This window comes from Arachis stenosperma, chromosome 1, assembly GCF_014773155.1.
Source record: "Arachis stenosperma cultivar V10309 chromosome 1, arast.V10309.gnm1.PFL2, whole genome shotgun sequence".
In the NCBI taxonomy this organism is placed as follows: Eukaryota; Viridiplantae; Streptophyta; class Magnoliopsida; order Fabales; family Fabaceae; genus Arachis; species Arachis stenosperma.
In genome coordinates this window covers 14,085,633-14,099,365 of record NC_080377.1, presented here as the reverse complement: position 1 = coordinate 14,099,365, position 13,733 = coordinate 14,085,633, and the positions used below count along the sequence as shown (strand labels likewise).

Here is a 13,733-nt window from a genome sequence, read left to right as displayed (position 1 = left end):
GAAGGCTTGTAACAGGGATAACGAGGCATGGAAATCAACTGTTATTGGTGAATCCCTTTTGATCATATGTTTATCCAAGTAAAGCTAGTAGTGATGTTAAGTTATGTTATGTTTGGGTTGTTGATAGACTTTTGAGATTGAAAGAGTTGATTATGTAATGATAAACTGAATTTATCAATGAAATGAGTTATTTCAACTTAGTTGTGTTTAATTCAACATATAATTTATCCATTGAACACACACAGACAATAGTACACTTTGAAACCGATGCAAGAGGAGGATCTATCTTCTATTGTTCATGATAATGTTAATCAAATTAGTCAATTTTAAGATAGTTAATTTATCCATTATGCTAATGGGTTGCTAAAAAATGTAAACTCATATATTATAACACATTGTCTTCATTAATAAGCATAATCATTATCATAATATTGTCTCAGTGGATATACCACAATAGGTACCAAAGCATCCATATCATAACAGACCTAATCAAATGTTCCATAACATAATATATAGACCTAAATAAAGGGATATAACATAATCCTTCTAAACAAAGGTTCCATAACAAAAGATAATCAACCACATTGTTTACATAGCCCTGTATAAAAACATAGACAACAACCATGGAGCAAAACACATTATCCTAATCAAATGGCTTTATCTTTCTTCCATAGAGGCTTGAAACTTGGAGTTGGCACAAATGCTATGCAGCTGTAGCTGGTTTGGCAGAGGCATTCATTACAATTTAGTCGGCATCCGTGGCTAGCCTCTTCAACCCTTTGTCAAGGGGAACACCAGGAACCTTCTACAATCCTTGCACATTACAACCTATGTGTTATCCGGCTCATAATATAGATATCCATTCAGTTCCTTTTTAAACTTTCCACGATGGTGAAATACAAAAATCATTGCAGGGCTTTCCATCTACAAAAACAGAGCAACACCAGAACATAAACCCACATCACACAACCTAGTCATAATCATAACAAAAATTAGTCTAACACCAGAATGAACATGCATCAAACCCATAAACCCACAACAAAATAACCCTGAAACTTGTTGTTCCATCTTCAAAAGAAAAATGTTCTACCTAATATCATAACTTGATTAGCAACATCAGCAGACAAATGTATTTAAAATTATATTCCAAACCCTAACCTAACTCAACAATCCATATTAACTCAGCAAGATACAATGATACACACTAACAATGCAAAGCCACAAAAAATAACAACAACAAAAATTAAAGCTTTACCTTTCACCTTTACGATGCCTTCATCCACTGGTGTTTGGTCTCCGTGAGTCCTCCAACTTTGCACTCTGTTAGTGCGAACCCGTCCGCAAATGTCGTTTTGCAGAATGGTGAACTGAACAGGCAGGTTCAATTCTTCGGCAAGTATCTTAGGGCAGAGCTTCAGAGAGAAGAGAGGAAACAAGTGGTTTTGGAGCGAAACAGAGACATGGTTGCTATGAGAGGTGGTGATGGGAAGAAATGCTTGAATATTCATTCTGGAGATCAAACGACGTCGTATTAGGGGTTGGGGTCAAAACAAATAAAACTACGTCGTTTTGGAGTGTGCCACGCTGTCAGTTAACATTCCATTAGCGATCGTTAGCCATGTTAGCACAGAAGGACGAACTTGACCAACATAGTTATTTTTGGAGGACTAATTTGATTAATTTTATCTTTTGAGGTGTACTCACGTGTACTCACGTGTACTCACGTGTACTCAAAACGTAACCTGTGTTTTGCAGGTTACTGAAATTTGCAAATCCACATTTATGAGAACAGCACCATTTTGTCTTCCATTCTTTAAATAATTTCCGCAATTTCTTAATAGGCTTATGATTGTATTAATTCTCTTCTAAATTAGGGGTTGAATCTGTTTCTAGGCGTTAAGAAGTTAGACCTGCAACTTTTCGCTTTTTGTTGTTCCTCCCAAACTTCCGATGGCAAAACTCAAAAAAATCATGATCTGACCGAATGCCCGCTTCAATTTTTTCATTATAATGCTCCCTTTTTTTTATTGGTTTACCAAGCCAAGTTTAATTATAGAATGGCTCTTGTTCTTGACGTTGGTTAGTTGCATTCACCTATCAATGAACCTTGGTCAACAACCAACAGCTCATGATTGTGTTAGTTTTTCACTTGACAGTATATATATAAAAGTAACATTGAGAAAAATTACATTGAAAGAACCCGATGTACATCCAAGAAAAATATAACATTCCTGTGGCTTGACCACAACCTCTTAGCCGGTAATACTGAAAATGGACTTCCACGATCTTCAAACTAAATGGCCAGCGTTAGAAATTCCAGACCATTCACCATTAAGATATATATCCTCTATAGCCATTCCACAACTAGCAGCTCCGTATTCATGTCAGTTTTGAACCAAACCACCCAGAAGATTTAGCCACCATTGCAATGTACTGATACATTTTGTGAATCACCCCATTGCCAGGTTCTTGGATAGAGGCAAGCAACCAGTGATAATCCGACAGTGTTGAGTCAGATAAAGGCTCGAGAAACTCGCACCTTTTTCTAATGTCCAGAGGTGGTGCTCCATCAATGAGATTGGTGTTTAGCCTTGGCCTACCCTTGGTAAACTCCATGTTCACAGGCATATTGGCTGCATGATCTTGAATTTGAGAGGGAGAGGCACCTGGGATTACCTCCTGCTTAAAAGGCAGTGCTCTTGCAGCCTGAAGACAAAACTCTATCCACTGATGGATTAAGGGGGATGGTCCCCTGATGCGCCCACCAATCTGATTTGTTTGAATCCTGGAGGCAGCAGGAATTGCCTAGGAAAGTGGGAAACAAAAAGAAGGATAACAAAAGAAAAACAAGATCATATATTCCTAGTGACCTATTATTGTCTAATGGGAAATAAAGTTCATGATTAATGATATTTTTTCGAATTAGATCAATACATCAGAATAGCATGATACATTTGCTAACAATTTTTAAAAAGATATTGGAGACAACGCATATAAGAGACATACCCAGAGATCCGCCCATAAACTTGCTCCAGACTTTGGAACAATAACTGCAACATTAGACATGCGCTTAGCAACAGGGATAACATCACTACTCCATCCAACAGCTACCCACACGTCTCCAACTCCAAAAGCTTTTAGGTAGTTTACACTATCAAACAATCGGACCTACAAAGACAAGTTATTAGTCTTCACTTAATAGATAACTTTTGAAAGAGTGGAAATTTTACACAGCATCAAAACCTCCTGATCAACAAGCCTAAAAATTAATCCTTTCCATCCCAAATTTCTTTATTGAAAGCTGAATTTGAGTACAAGGAGACTGGTCCTCTATACTTTCTATACCTTAAGCTCAAATAGCTTTTATAAAGGCCATACTGTCCATACTCCACAAACATTCATGGACTTTAATCTAATCACTTTTAAAAGTGCTAGTCTTAGAATATAGTAACTTTTAACTACTAATCTGTACAGCTCTGCATCACTATCATAATCAGGATAAAAAGACAGCAAACAGTTGAATGATTCTCCAGTACAGATACCTGTTTTGCAAGCAATGCCAAATTGAGCTTGACAGCATCTCTCCCACCATTGACTTCCAAGTTGATATTCTTTGCATTGTAGGAAGCCCCCATATACTTCAAAACTGCACCAACAACTTCTCTAGGAGAATCAACCATTGCAATTTTCCCTGCAAGATCAGGCCGCCACAGATCTTCCCAATCCTGTAATTGAAGTTTATATAAGCCCATAAATGCCTTGCAAGAATTTTAACGGGTCTATTAAAAGACAACTCACCTCTATAGGAGCCAACTTATGCTTTTGAAATTTATTTGTCTTGTATGCTATTACCATGCAGCCCCATCTATACGGAGCCGCCCATATGTCACCTTTAGGATCCATTTCTCCCTCACAGTTCCTGCGTAGATATACCTGGAATTTTGTAAGAGGAACATAAAACTATACTTTCAAGAGATTTACTTCTGGAACAAAGGTACTCAGAAATTTTTATTTATGATTGCAGAATCATTATTTCACACTACAAAGCTCAGAAAACAAAAAGTTTGCCTTTTAAAGAATAAATTTTGCACGACAAGTCAAGGGTGGCACAGCATGATATAATAAGAAACAGATAATTTATTGTTACCTTCCATTTCTCATCTAAGCCTTTAAACCAATCCTGATCTTCTACATCCCTTATTGGCTCAATTATAGCTTTTTTAATGGCAACTTTAAGCCATGAATCACCAATTCCAACAATATCTGCTGCCAAAGCAGAGGCAGGCCCGAGATTTCCTTTAGTAAAAGGAATTGATAGCTCAGAAAAGATACCATCAAGACTGGCATGATACTTCACATTAAACTTTAATCTCTTTCCTTGAGAATTTATGAAGTCCTATGAATGAAGAGGAAAAAAATGACACTACAGAGTAAGTTATTGACATCCAGTATAAACAACTATGAATTATTTGAAATGAAAAGAAAGAACAGAAGGAAACTTCATCACGAACTAGTACATTCTCAGCAGTCAGAAGATGAACTGTAAATTGAATAGGAATGTTTTAGAGAAACATCCTCTAAAGATACAAGTGTTAGACAACACCTTGGTCCTGGCCTCCTTGGAACCTTTTGTTTTTCTTTTCCAAAAAATTTTCCCCTTATTTATGCAAAAAGGTCATGCAATGAATCATTCTCCATCAAAATGACAGAGATTAGCGTAGAAAATGAGATCCCTAATCCAGAGATTAATCCATGAGTTATATATCGAGGGACCGAAGCAATGAAACTTTGTATGTTTGCGGGGCATAATTGAATAAAAAGTATTTGGAGGACCAAGGTGATAACACTGCATTATTTGGGGATTAAAGTAAAGTAATAAGTAATAACAAAAGAATACTATTTAAGGCAGGGATTCAAACAGAAATGTTGTTCTGAGGAAGCAGCAATGGAGATAAAGGAAAGCAAAACAGAGAATAGGCACAGAAAGGCCAGACCTTGATCCACGAAGGAGGCAGAGAACCGCGTAGAGCAACAACTTTCAAAGGAACAGTCAATGCAAATGTTTTGGATTTCCAAGTATTAAAAGCTGCTTCTAGTTCCACATTTTCTTCATTACCCTGTTTTCTTTCATCGCCATCATCTGCAGCCGCAAAAATTGAAAATGTATTAATCTATACGTATTGTCTCGGGTTTCCAGAAAAAGTAACTACATAAAAGAGAACCTTGAACCGTTTGATCCTCGTTAACGGAGGAAGCAGCGGTGGCAACAGAGGGCATAGATGCCGAACAAGCTCGAACGCCGCCGAGGCAGAAGCTGAAGCAGAGAAACAGCAGCACCGAAACGGCGAGGCGCAGAGCAGCCCCCGGCAGCTGAAGAGGGGTTGTTAGTAAGGAATGACGGCAGGGGATGGCAGGGGAGGGCGATGGAAGCAGACGATGGTGAGCGGAGAATCGAAAAGCGGCATTAAAAGTGACGGGAATAACGAATAGGAAGAAACGATGGGGAGCAGAGTTAGGGTTAGGGTTCGGGTGGAGATGTGAGCGGAGAGAGAGAGAGGGGAGAAAGGGAGAATGCAGCAACAAAGCCATCCTTGCCTCATACACTCACCACTTCCCTCGCTTTCCAACTTCTTTTATCTCATTCTCGTCTAATATCCAAAATTTACTTTGCAAAAAATACGAAATTTTGAAGACACACGTAAATTTACTTTCCAAAATTTTTTGTCTCCTAACTAAAAATATGGAGAGTTAAAGTTATAGCACATAAAATTTTGGATAAATCTCAAACTTATTTCTAAGGTTTGGAATGTCAAAAGTTTTATTTTCATGTTGATTATAAATCTGATTTCTGTTTTCAATCTTGTGAAGGGAAAATACATAACAAAATCTTATTTGGTGATGTTGGGAACTGATTTGCAGGATGCAATCCAGCGATCATGGAAGCGTGCGCCAACCATTTCAGCAGCAAATTATCTAGTAACTGTAAATCTGTAATTCACCTGTCTTTTTTTTTTTTGGACGGGTAATTCACCTGTCTTATGACACGTGTTGTCTTGTCTTCAATAATTGTTTATGGGCCGGGGATACTTCCCTCACTTGAAGCCTGAAGGGCCGAATATCACTACTGCCCATTTCAATGTCCAATTCTCTCTTTTTGCCAACTTATTGGCACAGATCAACTTCTTAGCAGGATATGATCTCTTTTAAGCCTACCGAGTATGAATCCTCTCAATCTTCTATTAATCTATTAATAATTAATATATAATAGGAAAGTAGTAATAGATTTAATGCTTGACAAATATATAGATTAATTCAACAAGTATTTTATTTGAATAGTTGACAAGTGTTTTACTAATTCAAAATTTAAACAAAATAAAATATAGAGTATTACTCCAAATAGGTCCTCAAAGATTTGGTGGTCTGATAGATTTGTCTCCCAGAAAAATTAACTAGGTCCCAGGTCTCTAAGAATACTAGATATATCCCATATAAGTTCCCAAACCAGGTTGAACCGGTTAACACGACACTCTCTCTCCTACGTGGAGGTTGTAGGTGTGACGTGTCAAGTAAAGCAACACGTATCACGCTCAGGACAGATTAGTCCCTGAATACGTGGCTAAAACGACGTTGTTTTGGGACAACACCAAACGACGCCATTTTGAGGGGACAGATTCGTCCTCAACTTTGTTCTCTGGTTCTCGAAATTTCGACTTTCTAAAGTCAAATAGGTCCCCAAAAATTTTGTTATAAGTCAAAAAGGTCCCTAAATTTATAGTATATATTATATCAAATTGGTCCCCTCGAATTAAGCAACTAAAACCATAATTAGAATCAAATCATGATGAAATTATCCAAAGTATGTCAAAATATGTAGGTTCAAGCGCATGAAATGGTAGATCTCAAGTATAATTACAGTTAAACAATTAGAATTCGTCAGTAGGTACCTTGTATAAAAAAATGTATCCTCTCCCTTTCTCTTTGTAAAATTATAAGTATCCCAAACCCTCACCTAGATTTTACGACCTAACCCTTCATATTCTTCACCTCCATTAACGTTTATCCAAGTTCGTAATGGTGTTTTGACAGTGTGAACAAGGACTGCTTGATGGTGGTGTGTTGTGTATATCGCCATTGTTTGAGATAAGTTAAGTTAGTTTTTGCCGTATTAAATTGGCATTAAAAAGTGAAGTATGATGAACGTGCATGTGATGTATGTTTAGAGTAGATCAAAGACAGTTTGTTGTAGGTGTAGCTTAAGTGAGAGATGTGAAGTGGTTACGGATAGATATTTGATAATAACAAAAATAATATAGGTATTTGAATTTTTTATTCTATTATGACGTTGTTGTATTGTGTTGGTTGCTTGGTTAACTTATGACAGAGTTTTATTTTTTGGTATTTAAATGAGTAAAGACATGGTACCTGTATTTTACCATAGTGAAAGTTTTGTTAGAGACAATAAAGGGGTACTTGTGTACATTAATGGAGAAATAAAAAAATTTCTCCCAATGGACATTGACTTGATCTGTTTCTTCGACCTATAGAAATTTTTCTTAGACTTGGGTTACCATGACCACAAGACAATGTATTAGTATGATCCCCTTTCTAATTGTTTGACGGTAATTATACTTGAGATCTGCCATTTCATGTGCTTGAGACCGCATATTTTGACATACTTTGGATAATTTCATTATGATTTAATTCTAATTATGGTTCTAGTTGCTTAATTCGAGGAGACCAATTTGATATATATACTATAAATTCAGGGACTTTTTTGACTTATAACAAAATTTTTGGGGACCTATTTGACTTTAGAAAGTCGAAGTTTTGAGAACTAGGAAACAAATGTGGGGACGAATCTGTCCCCTCAAAACGGCGTCGTTTGGCGTTGTCCCAAAACGACGTCGTTTTAGCCACGTGTTCAGGGACTAATATGTCCTGAACGTGATACATGTTGCTTTACCTGACACATCATACCTACAACCTCTACGTAGGAGAGAGAGTGTCATGTTAACCGGTTCAACCTGGCTTGGGGACCTATATGGCATATATCTAGTAATCTTAGGGATTTGGGACCTAGTTAATTTTTCTAGGAGACAAATCTGTCGGACCGCCAAATCTTTGGGGACCTATTTGGGTATTACTCTAAAATTAATAAATAATATAGACAAAAATCAAGAAGGACAGTAACTTTTCGACACCCTTCTCACTTGCAAAAGCATTAGAAATAAATCTGTAAATATAAATTAATTGCATATTAAGCGCGTTTTTTCTTTTTTAGGATCAGAATTTGAACTTGCATTGAAAATAGAGCAAGAATGAACAAATTTTTAATCAGGATTTAAAAAATAAAATATTTCCTTGATTTTCGTTCTCTCTTTTCTTTCTCGCGCTCTCTTCGGGTTTTGTTTTCTCTATCATCTTCTTCGTCCGTATCGAGAAAGCTAGCGAGTAGTGATAGAAAGTATTTATCAAGTAAGAATGTTGAAATAAGAGAAGAAGATGAGAGTAAGATCTGAGAGAAGAGAAGGCAGACAAGGAGAAGCGAGCTTCAGGAGCAGAGGCGAATAGAGCTTTCACAATAGAGAAGAAGCTCTCATACTAATGTCAAATATAGTTACTGCAGTATGTGTTTCTTCTACAGTTGCTCGATCATCCTTCTCCTTCACTATGTTATTCTTATTTAGAAGGCTCAACCAATTTGGATATAACTATTTAGGTTTTTTTTCCCTAACCGTTGTCGGTTTCAGATGCAATAAATCTTGCTGTTGTCAGCGAAGAGGCAACAGCTCGATTGCAAGGTGGTGACGCCAGAAAGCTAGCCGGTGGATATTCACTTTTTGGAGATGGAAGAGAAGAATGGTGGTGAATATCTTGCCATTGAAGATGTTATCGGTGGATATTACTGTGTGTTCTTTTTTAATCTGTCTTCTATTTTTATTTCAAAACATTTGTTTCTCTTCTTTTAGTTTGTTTCGTGTGTGTGTTTTTGGGTTTAGGTCAGATCAAAGCAGGAGCTCTTTGCAGAAGCAAGCCACTAAAGAAGTACATCTATATCTTTTTCTTATTTCTTATACTGATGGGATATAAAGTACTATTATTTTCTCACCTAAAATTTTATTTTGATTTGTTTAAGCTGATTTGCTTCATTTTATCTTCTCATTTTAATTTAATTGTTGTTTTTGTTGCTGAGAACGTTGCATATGGTTATATTGTTTGCTTGCTTTATTGGTTGGTTGAACTATAAATTATAGACCTGGCATCATATGTGTCACAGCCCAAAATAAACCATGACTGGTGCTCAGAAAAATAATCCCATAGCAAGCCTAATAGACTCAAATATAAGTTGAATAAGAAAGTTACAAATATTTTACAAGTTATAAAATAAATAGTTATACATTTTTAACAAAATTAAAATAATTAAGAGTAGTTGGATCCTGCCTTTGACATATGGAGCATATAACATCTAGGAACTCGACAAAGAATAAGTACTCAGTGCAGATCATTACTCTTGAATAGAAAATCTCACATAATCAAGTATTTGTTTCTGAAAAATATTTTTAGAAAAATGGAGTGAGTTTTGCAACTCAATGACCAGACAAAACATCTATAATCGACATGAGACTATATAAACATTATTATTAACGCAATTTTTAATTAGAAAATAATAGTTAATAACAATAAGTGAATCAATAAGGGAGTTCTCATATAGAAATCAAATCAAAAGTACACACTTGGGCGGCTACACCTCTATGGGTAGCCCTTTCCTCTAGTGTATCTGTACGGGGTAATAGATCCAATGTGTGGCCTATACGTTATGCTAGCAACGACCCTGCTAGCTGAAGTCTGAGTCAGATGCATCTAGGTTAACGTCATAACCGCCGTTAACTACGATTTTCTAATATGAGCCTCCCAAACCAATTCAAAATATATAATTTTAAATATAACAAATTCTTCAGTCTTCAAACATATAATATATCAAATCAAATCAAATAATACTTTTTTCATCCAAATCTTTTTCAATCATATTTTCTCAATCTTAAGGTATTTCAAACATATTTCACAATTTCAAAATAAGTGAGTAACAACAAATACTTCAATGCTTCAAAAAAATCATATTCGAATAAAATCAAATATTTTAAAATAATATAAAGTTTCATCAAACTGCATATAGCCTCATAAAAATATATAGTCTCATGTGCATATTAAGATGAACTTAACAAAGATAACTATTTAGTTCTAATAAATCGATTATTCAATCTAATTTAAAATCCTTTGATAATAATATATAAGTGTAATTATAAGTTCAAAGAAACATATATCAAAATAAAATAATTATAGATGCAAAGCCAACCAATTATAAATGTAAAGCCTACTCACAACTTGGCCCCCAAAGGATCGAAGAGACCAAACTCGAAATGCCAAATTAAATGGCGAGAAAATTTAGAATAGAATGGAACGAAAGAGCGCAGAATTGGACCGAGCTACTGGCAGCAACTTCAATTCTAACAGCAGCAGCAACTCTAACAAAAATGTCGCGGATGTAATCTCAACAACAACAGCAGCATAGCTACCACTTCTAGCCTGTAACAAGCAACAACAAAAGTAGATTAATAAAAAAAAGACAGCACAAAAATAGAGCGAGACGTAACGTAGATAAAGCAGAACAGAAATGGAAAGAGATGTCAAGTACAAGTAGAATGAATTTTGTTTTACCAAGGTGAAGGAAGAGTAGTGGTGGCTCTTGACGGCAACGATTCCAACGACTCTGGCAGCAACATTCATGCCCCCAGAGACTCCTGCAAACAATGGAGAACCTAAACTAGAAGCAGAACAGAACAATCTCTTCTCAGTCACGTCCTCCACCTGCAACGGAGGCAACCGCAATGACAATGGAAGAACAAAAGGTTTGCTCTGCCTCACGGTGTGGTGGAAGGCAACAGCAACTCAGCGACCTGCTCCAGCAGAGCTCCCCTTTCTCTCTCCCGTTTGCGCCACCCTTCTCTGCCCTGCTTGGCAACGATGATGTCCTCAACTGGGATGGTGACAGTCTCGATCAATGGCAGCAGCGGCGACGGAACTTCCTCCTTCCTCTTCTCCGTCGCGCGCTTTCCTCTTTCTCCATGGAAGTTCTGCGGCCTCACTCTCTCTCATCTCTTCTACGCATCTCTTCCTTTTTCTCTACGACAGTGACCATGGCGTCCAGCTCCACTGGCGTCATTCTCCTTCTCTCCCTCTTCTTCCTTTCTTTCTCCCTCTCCATTTTCCCTCTCTTGTTTTCTTTCTTTTTCTTTTGTTCTAACTTCAGAGTGTGTGCTTATGTGAGAATGAGTGTGTGTGGATTTAATTTAGGAATTTGAGTTTGGTTTGAAGAAAAGAGGAATAAGGGTATTGTAGAAATTTTATAATATGGTCACATGTTACCTTAGCTTCCTAATAATTGTGGTTTACGACTAGTGTCCTACTTATTGATGGAAGGAAAGAACTTTTAAGATTTTCAATTAAAAGATAAAAGAACTCCTCAATTTATGGGAAAAAGATGCTCTTTTTATTCTGTGTTCTGCCTTTTTTGTCTGCATGGTCATTTTTTATGCAAGGGAGAGATTCTTTTAGGATTTATGAGTGAATTTTGCAAATGAATGATTTGAATAAATTGTGAACTCTAATCTTACAATCGTTGGAGTTTTGATCACTTATTTTTTTGTGTATTTTGTTTATCTCTATCTGTAATTTCATGATCACATGATTCTATTATCATTATTAAAATAATTCTCATCTTCATTGTGTTTAATCCACTTTTTTTTATCACATAAATTTTGCAGATAATTTTCGTTGATAATAAGTTTCAATTCAGTGTATAGGAACTTGCAAGATATATTCCCCCAAGTATTGCTCTTTACCTTTAAAATTTAAAGATGTAATTGAATTATGGTAATTTGTTGTTGGATTTTAAGTATAATAATTGCTACCATTGATCTGATGTTATTTATACTGTATTCTAGCTGCAAATTTTCAATTGTGGATTGAATTTACATTCAAATAATTAACTAATTAAAAAAAATATTATTAAGTGATGGAGATTCTAGCTGCATATTAAACATATAGTAGCTGCATATTTTTAGATGAATGAGTAGCTTTATATGTTGAGATTTTTACTAGAAAATCCTTACAAAAGACTACGAATATCACCTGAACAGTTTCTGATATTAGTTGTTTAACACTGTGATTGGTTAAAAAGTATTTTCTCTTCCAAATTTTCAGAAACCAATATGAAGGATTACCATGTGTTCATAACACGCAGCGGAAGAAAAGAAAGTAATCCTAAAGATCTATTTTGTGCTTAAACTTTATTCTAATAATAAATATAGTAGATCAGATCTAAACACCTGAGTACGCTAGTAAAAATCTTTTTCTCCTTCGATGGTACGAAGGTGCTATGCGTATCCACATCGAGACCAACCTTTGCTGTCAACTCTTTGACCAATGGATATTTGATCTAAATTGAGAAACCACTTGCAACTCTTTGCACGCCATAAAATTCTTCTCCAAGAATCAGGTTCACATATGTTTATGTGTGTAGAGGTAAAAGAATAAATCTCTTGTATTTTATTCTCTCACCTTTCCTCTACTCTTGGCATACATATATATAGTATGAGATATGTTACTAATTTTAAATTTGATTCTCAATTCAAATTTAAATCATATCTTGAAATTCTAAATCTGAATCCTTCAATTTTTATGAATCATATCATAACAATTTAAAACATAATCGATTTGGATCTCATCCAAATTTATCATTCAAATTCAGAAATAGAATAACTAATTATTCTCAAATCTCATTTAATATTCTCAATTATCATATTATTATTGTATTCTTGGTGCTAGCAAAGAATACAATAATATTCCATTTGAATTAATATAATTATTTATTTGATCAAATCAAAATAATAATTAAATAATCCTACAGCAAAGATTAGAACACTCGTTAGTGTGTGACCACATAGGTTCAATACTAAGCGGGTAGCAAATTAGTCATACTAAGGTTGGCGTACAGCAATACTCCTAAATAACCCGATAGTATGAAGTAATATATTTTTACTAAGAACCTCAGAAGAACAAAGTATAATATCTTTCCAACTATTGGTTAACCCTTAGAGTATGGTTTAATTATCAAACTCTAACTTGTTACCATTATTATAATGAACTGTAAATGACCTAAAAAATTCATTTCTTCATTCATTCAATTCTCTTGGCCAAGGTTTTATTCATCTCAGTCATTATAATCATAGAGCTCAAACTCTTTACTGAGAGTTGACAGATTCCTTATTGACTAATCATTAATTCTACAAGTATTTAAATCATACACAATATTCATTCAACTAGCACCCTAGGGTATTAGGTGTCCAGAATCAAAGTATAATAAATACATTGTTAATTACTATGACGGTCGCAGGTCAAAGGAAACTCTATTACTATATTCATATTGAGAATATCCTATTGACAAATATGCGATAATTATAATCATTAAGAATTCTCAGAATGAGTCAGTTGGATGGTCATATATCTATATGCACCATCTATATATAATTTAATAAATGAGATCTATTAATCTTCATCAAATGAAGATAATTATATATATATATATATATATATATATATATATATATATATATATATATATATATATATATATATATATATCTTTTCAGATTATTAATGTCCTTTTTAATAAT

At 35.1% G+C, this 13,733-nt stretch overlaps 1 protein-coding gene across 1 annotated transcript; it reads right to left on the bottom strand.

Moving 5' to 3' along the window:
- Positions 1 to 1,853: 1,853 nt before the first annotated feature.
- LOC130954177 (uncharacterized) lies at positions 1,854 to 5,603 on the bottom strand. The gene is made up of 7 exons (XM_057880940.1): positions 5,223 to 5,603; positions 4,995 to 5,140; positions 4,148 to 4,396; positions 3,799 to 3,933; positions 3,543 to 3,725; positions 3,007 to 3,168; positions 1,854 to 2,805 (listed from the first exon to the last, which is right to left on the bottom strand). The coding sequence occupies exons 1-7, from the start codon at positions 5,587 to 5,589 to the stop codon at positions 2,380 to 2,382; spliced, it is 1,668 nt and encodes a 555-aa protein (XP_057736923.1). The 5' UTR covers positions 5,590 to 5,603; the 3' UTR covers positions 1,854 to 2,379.
- Between the last annotated feature and the right edge of the window lie 8,130 nt (positions 5,604 to 13,733).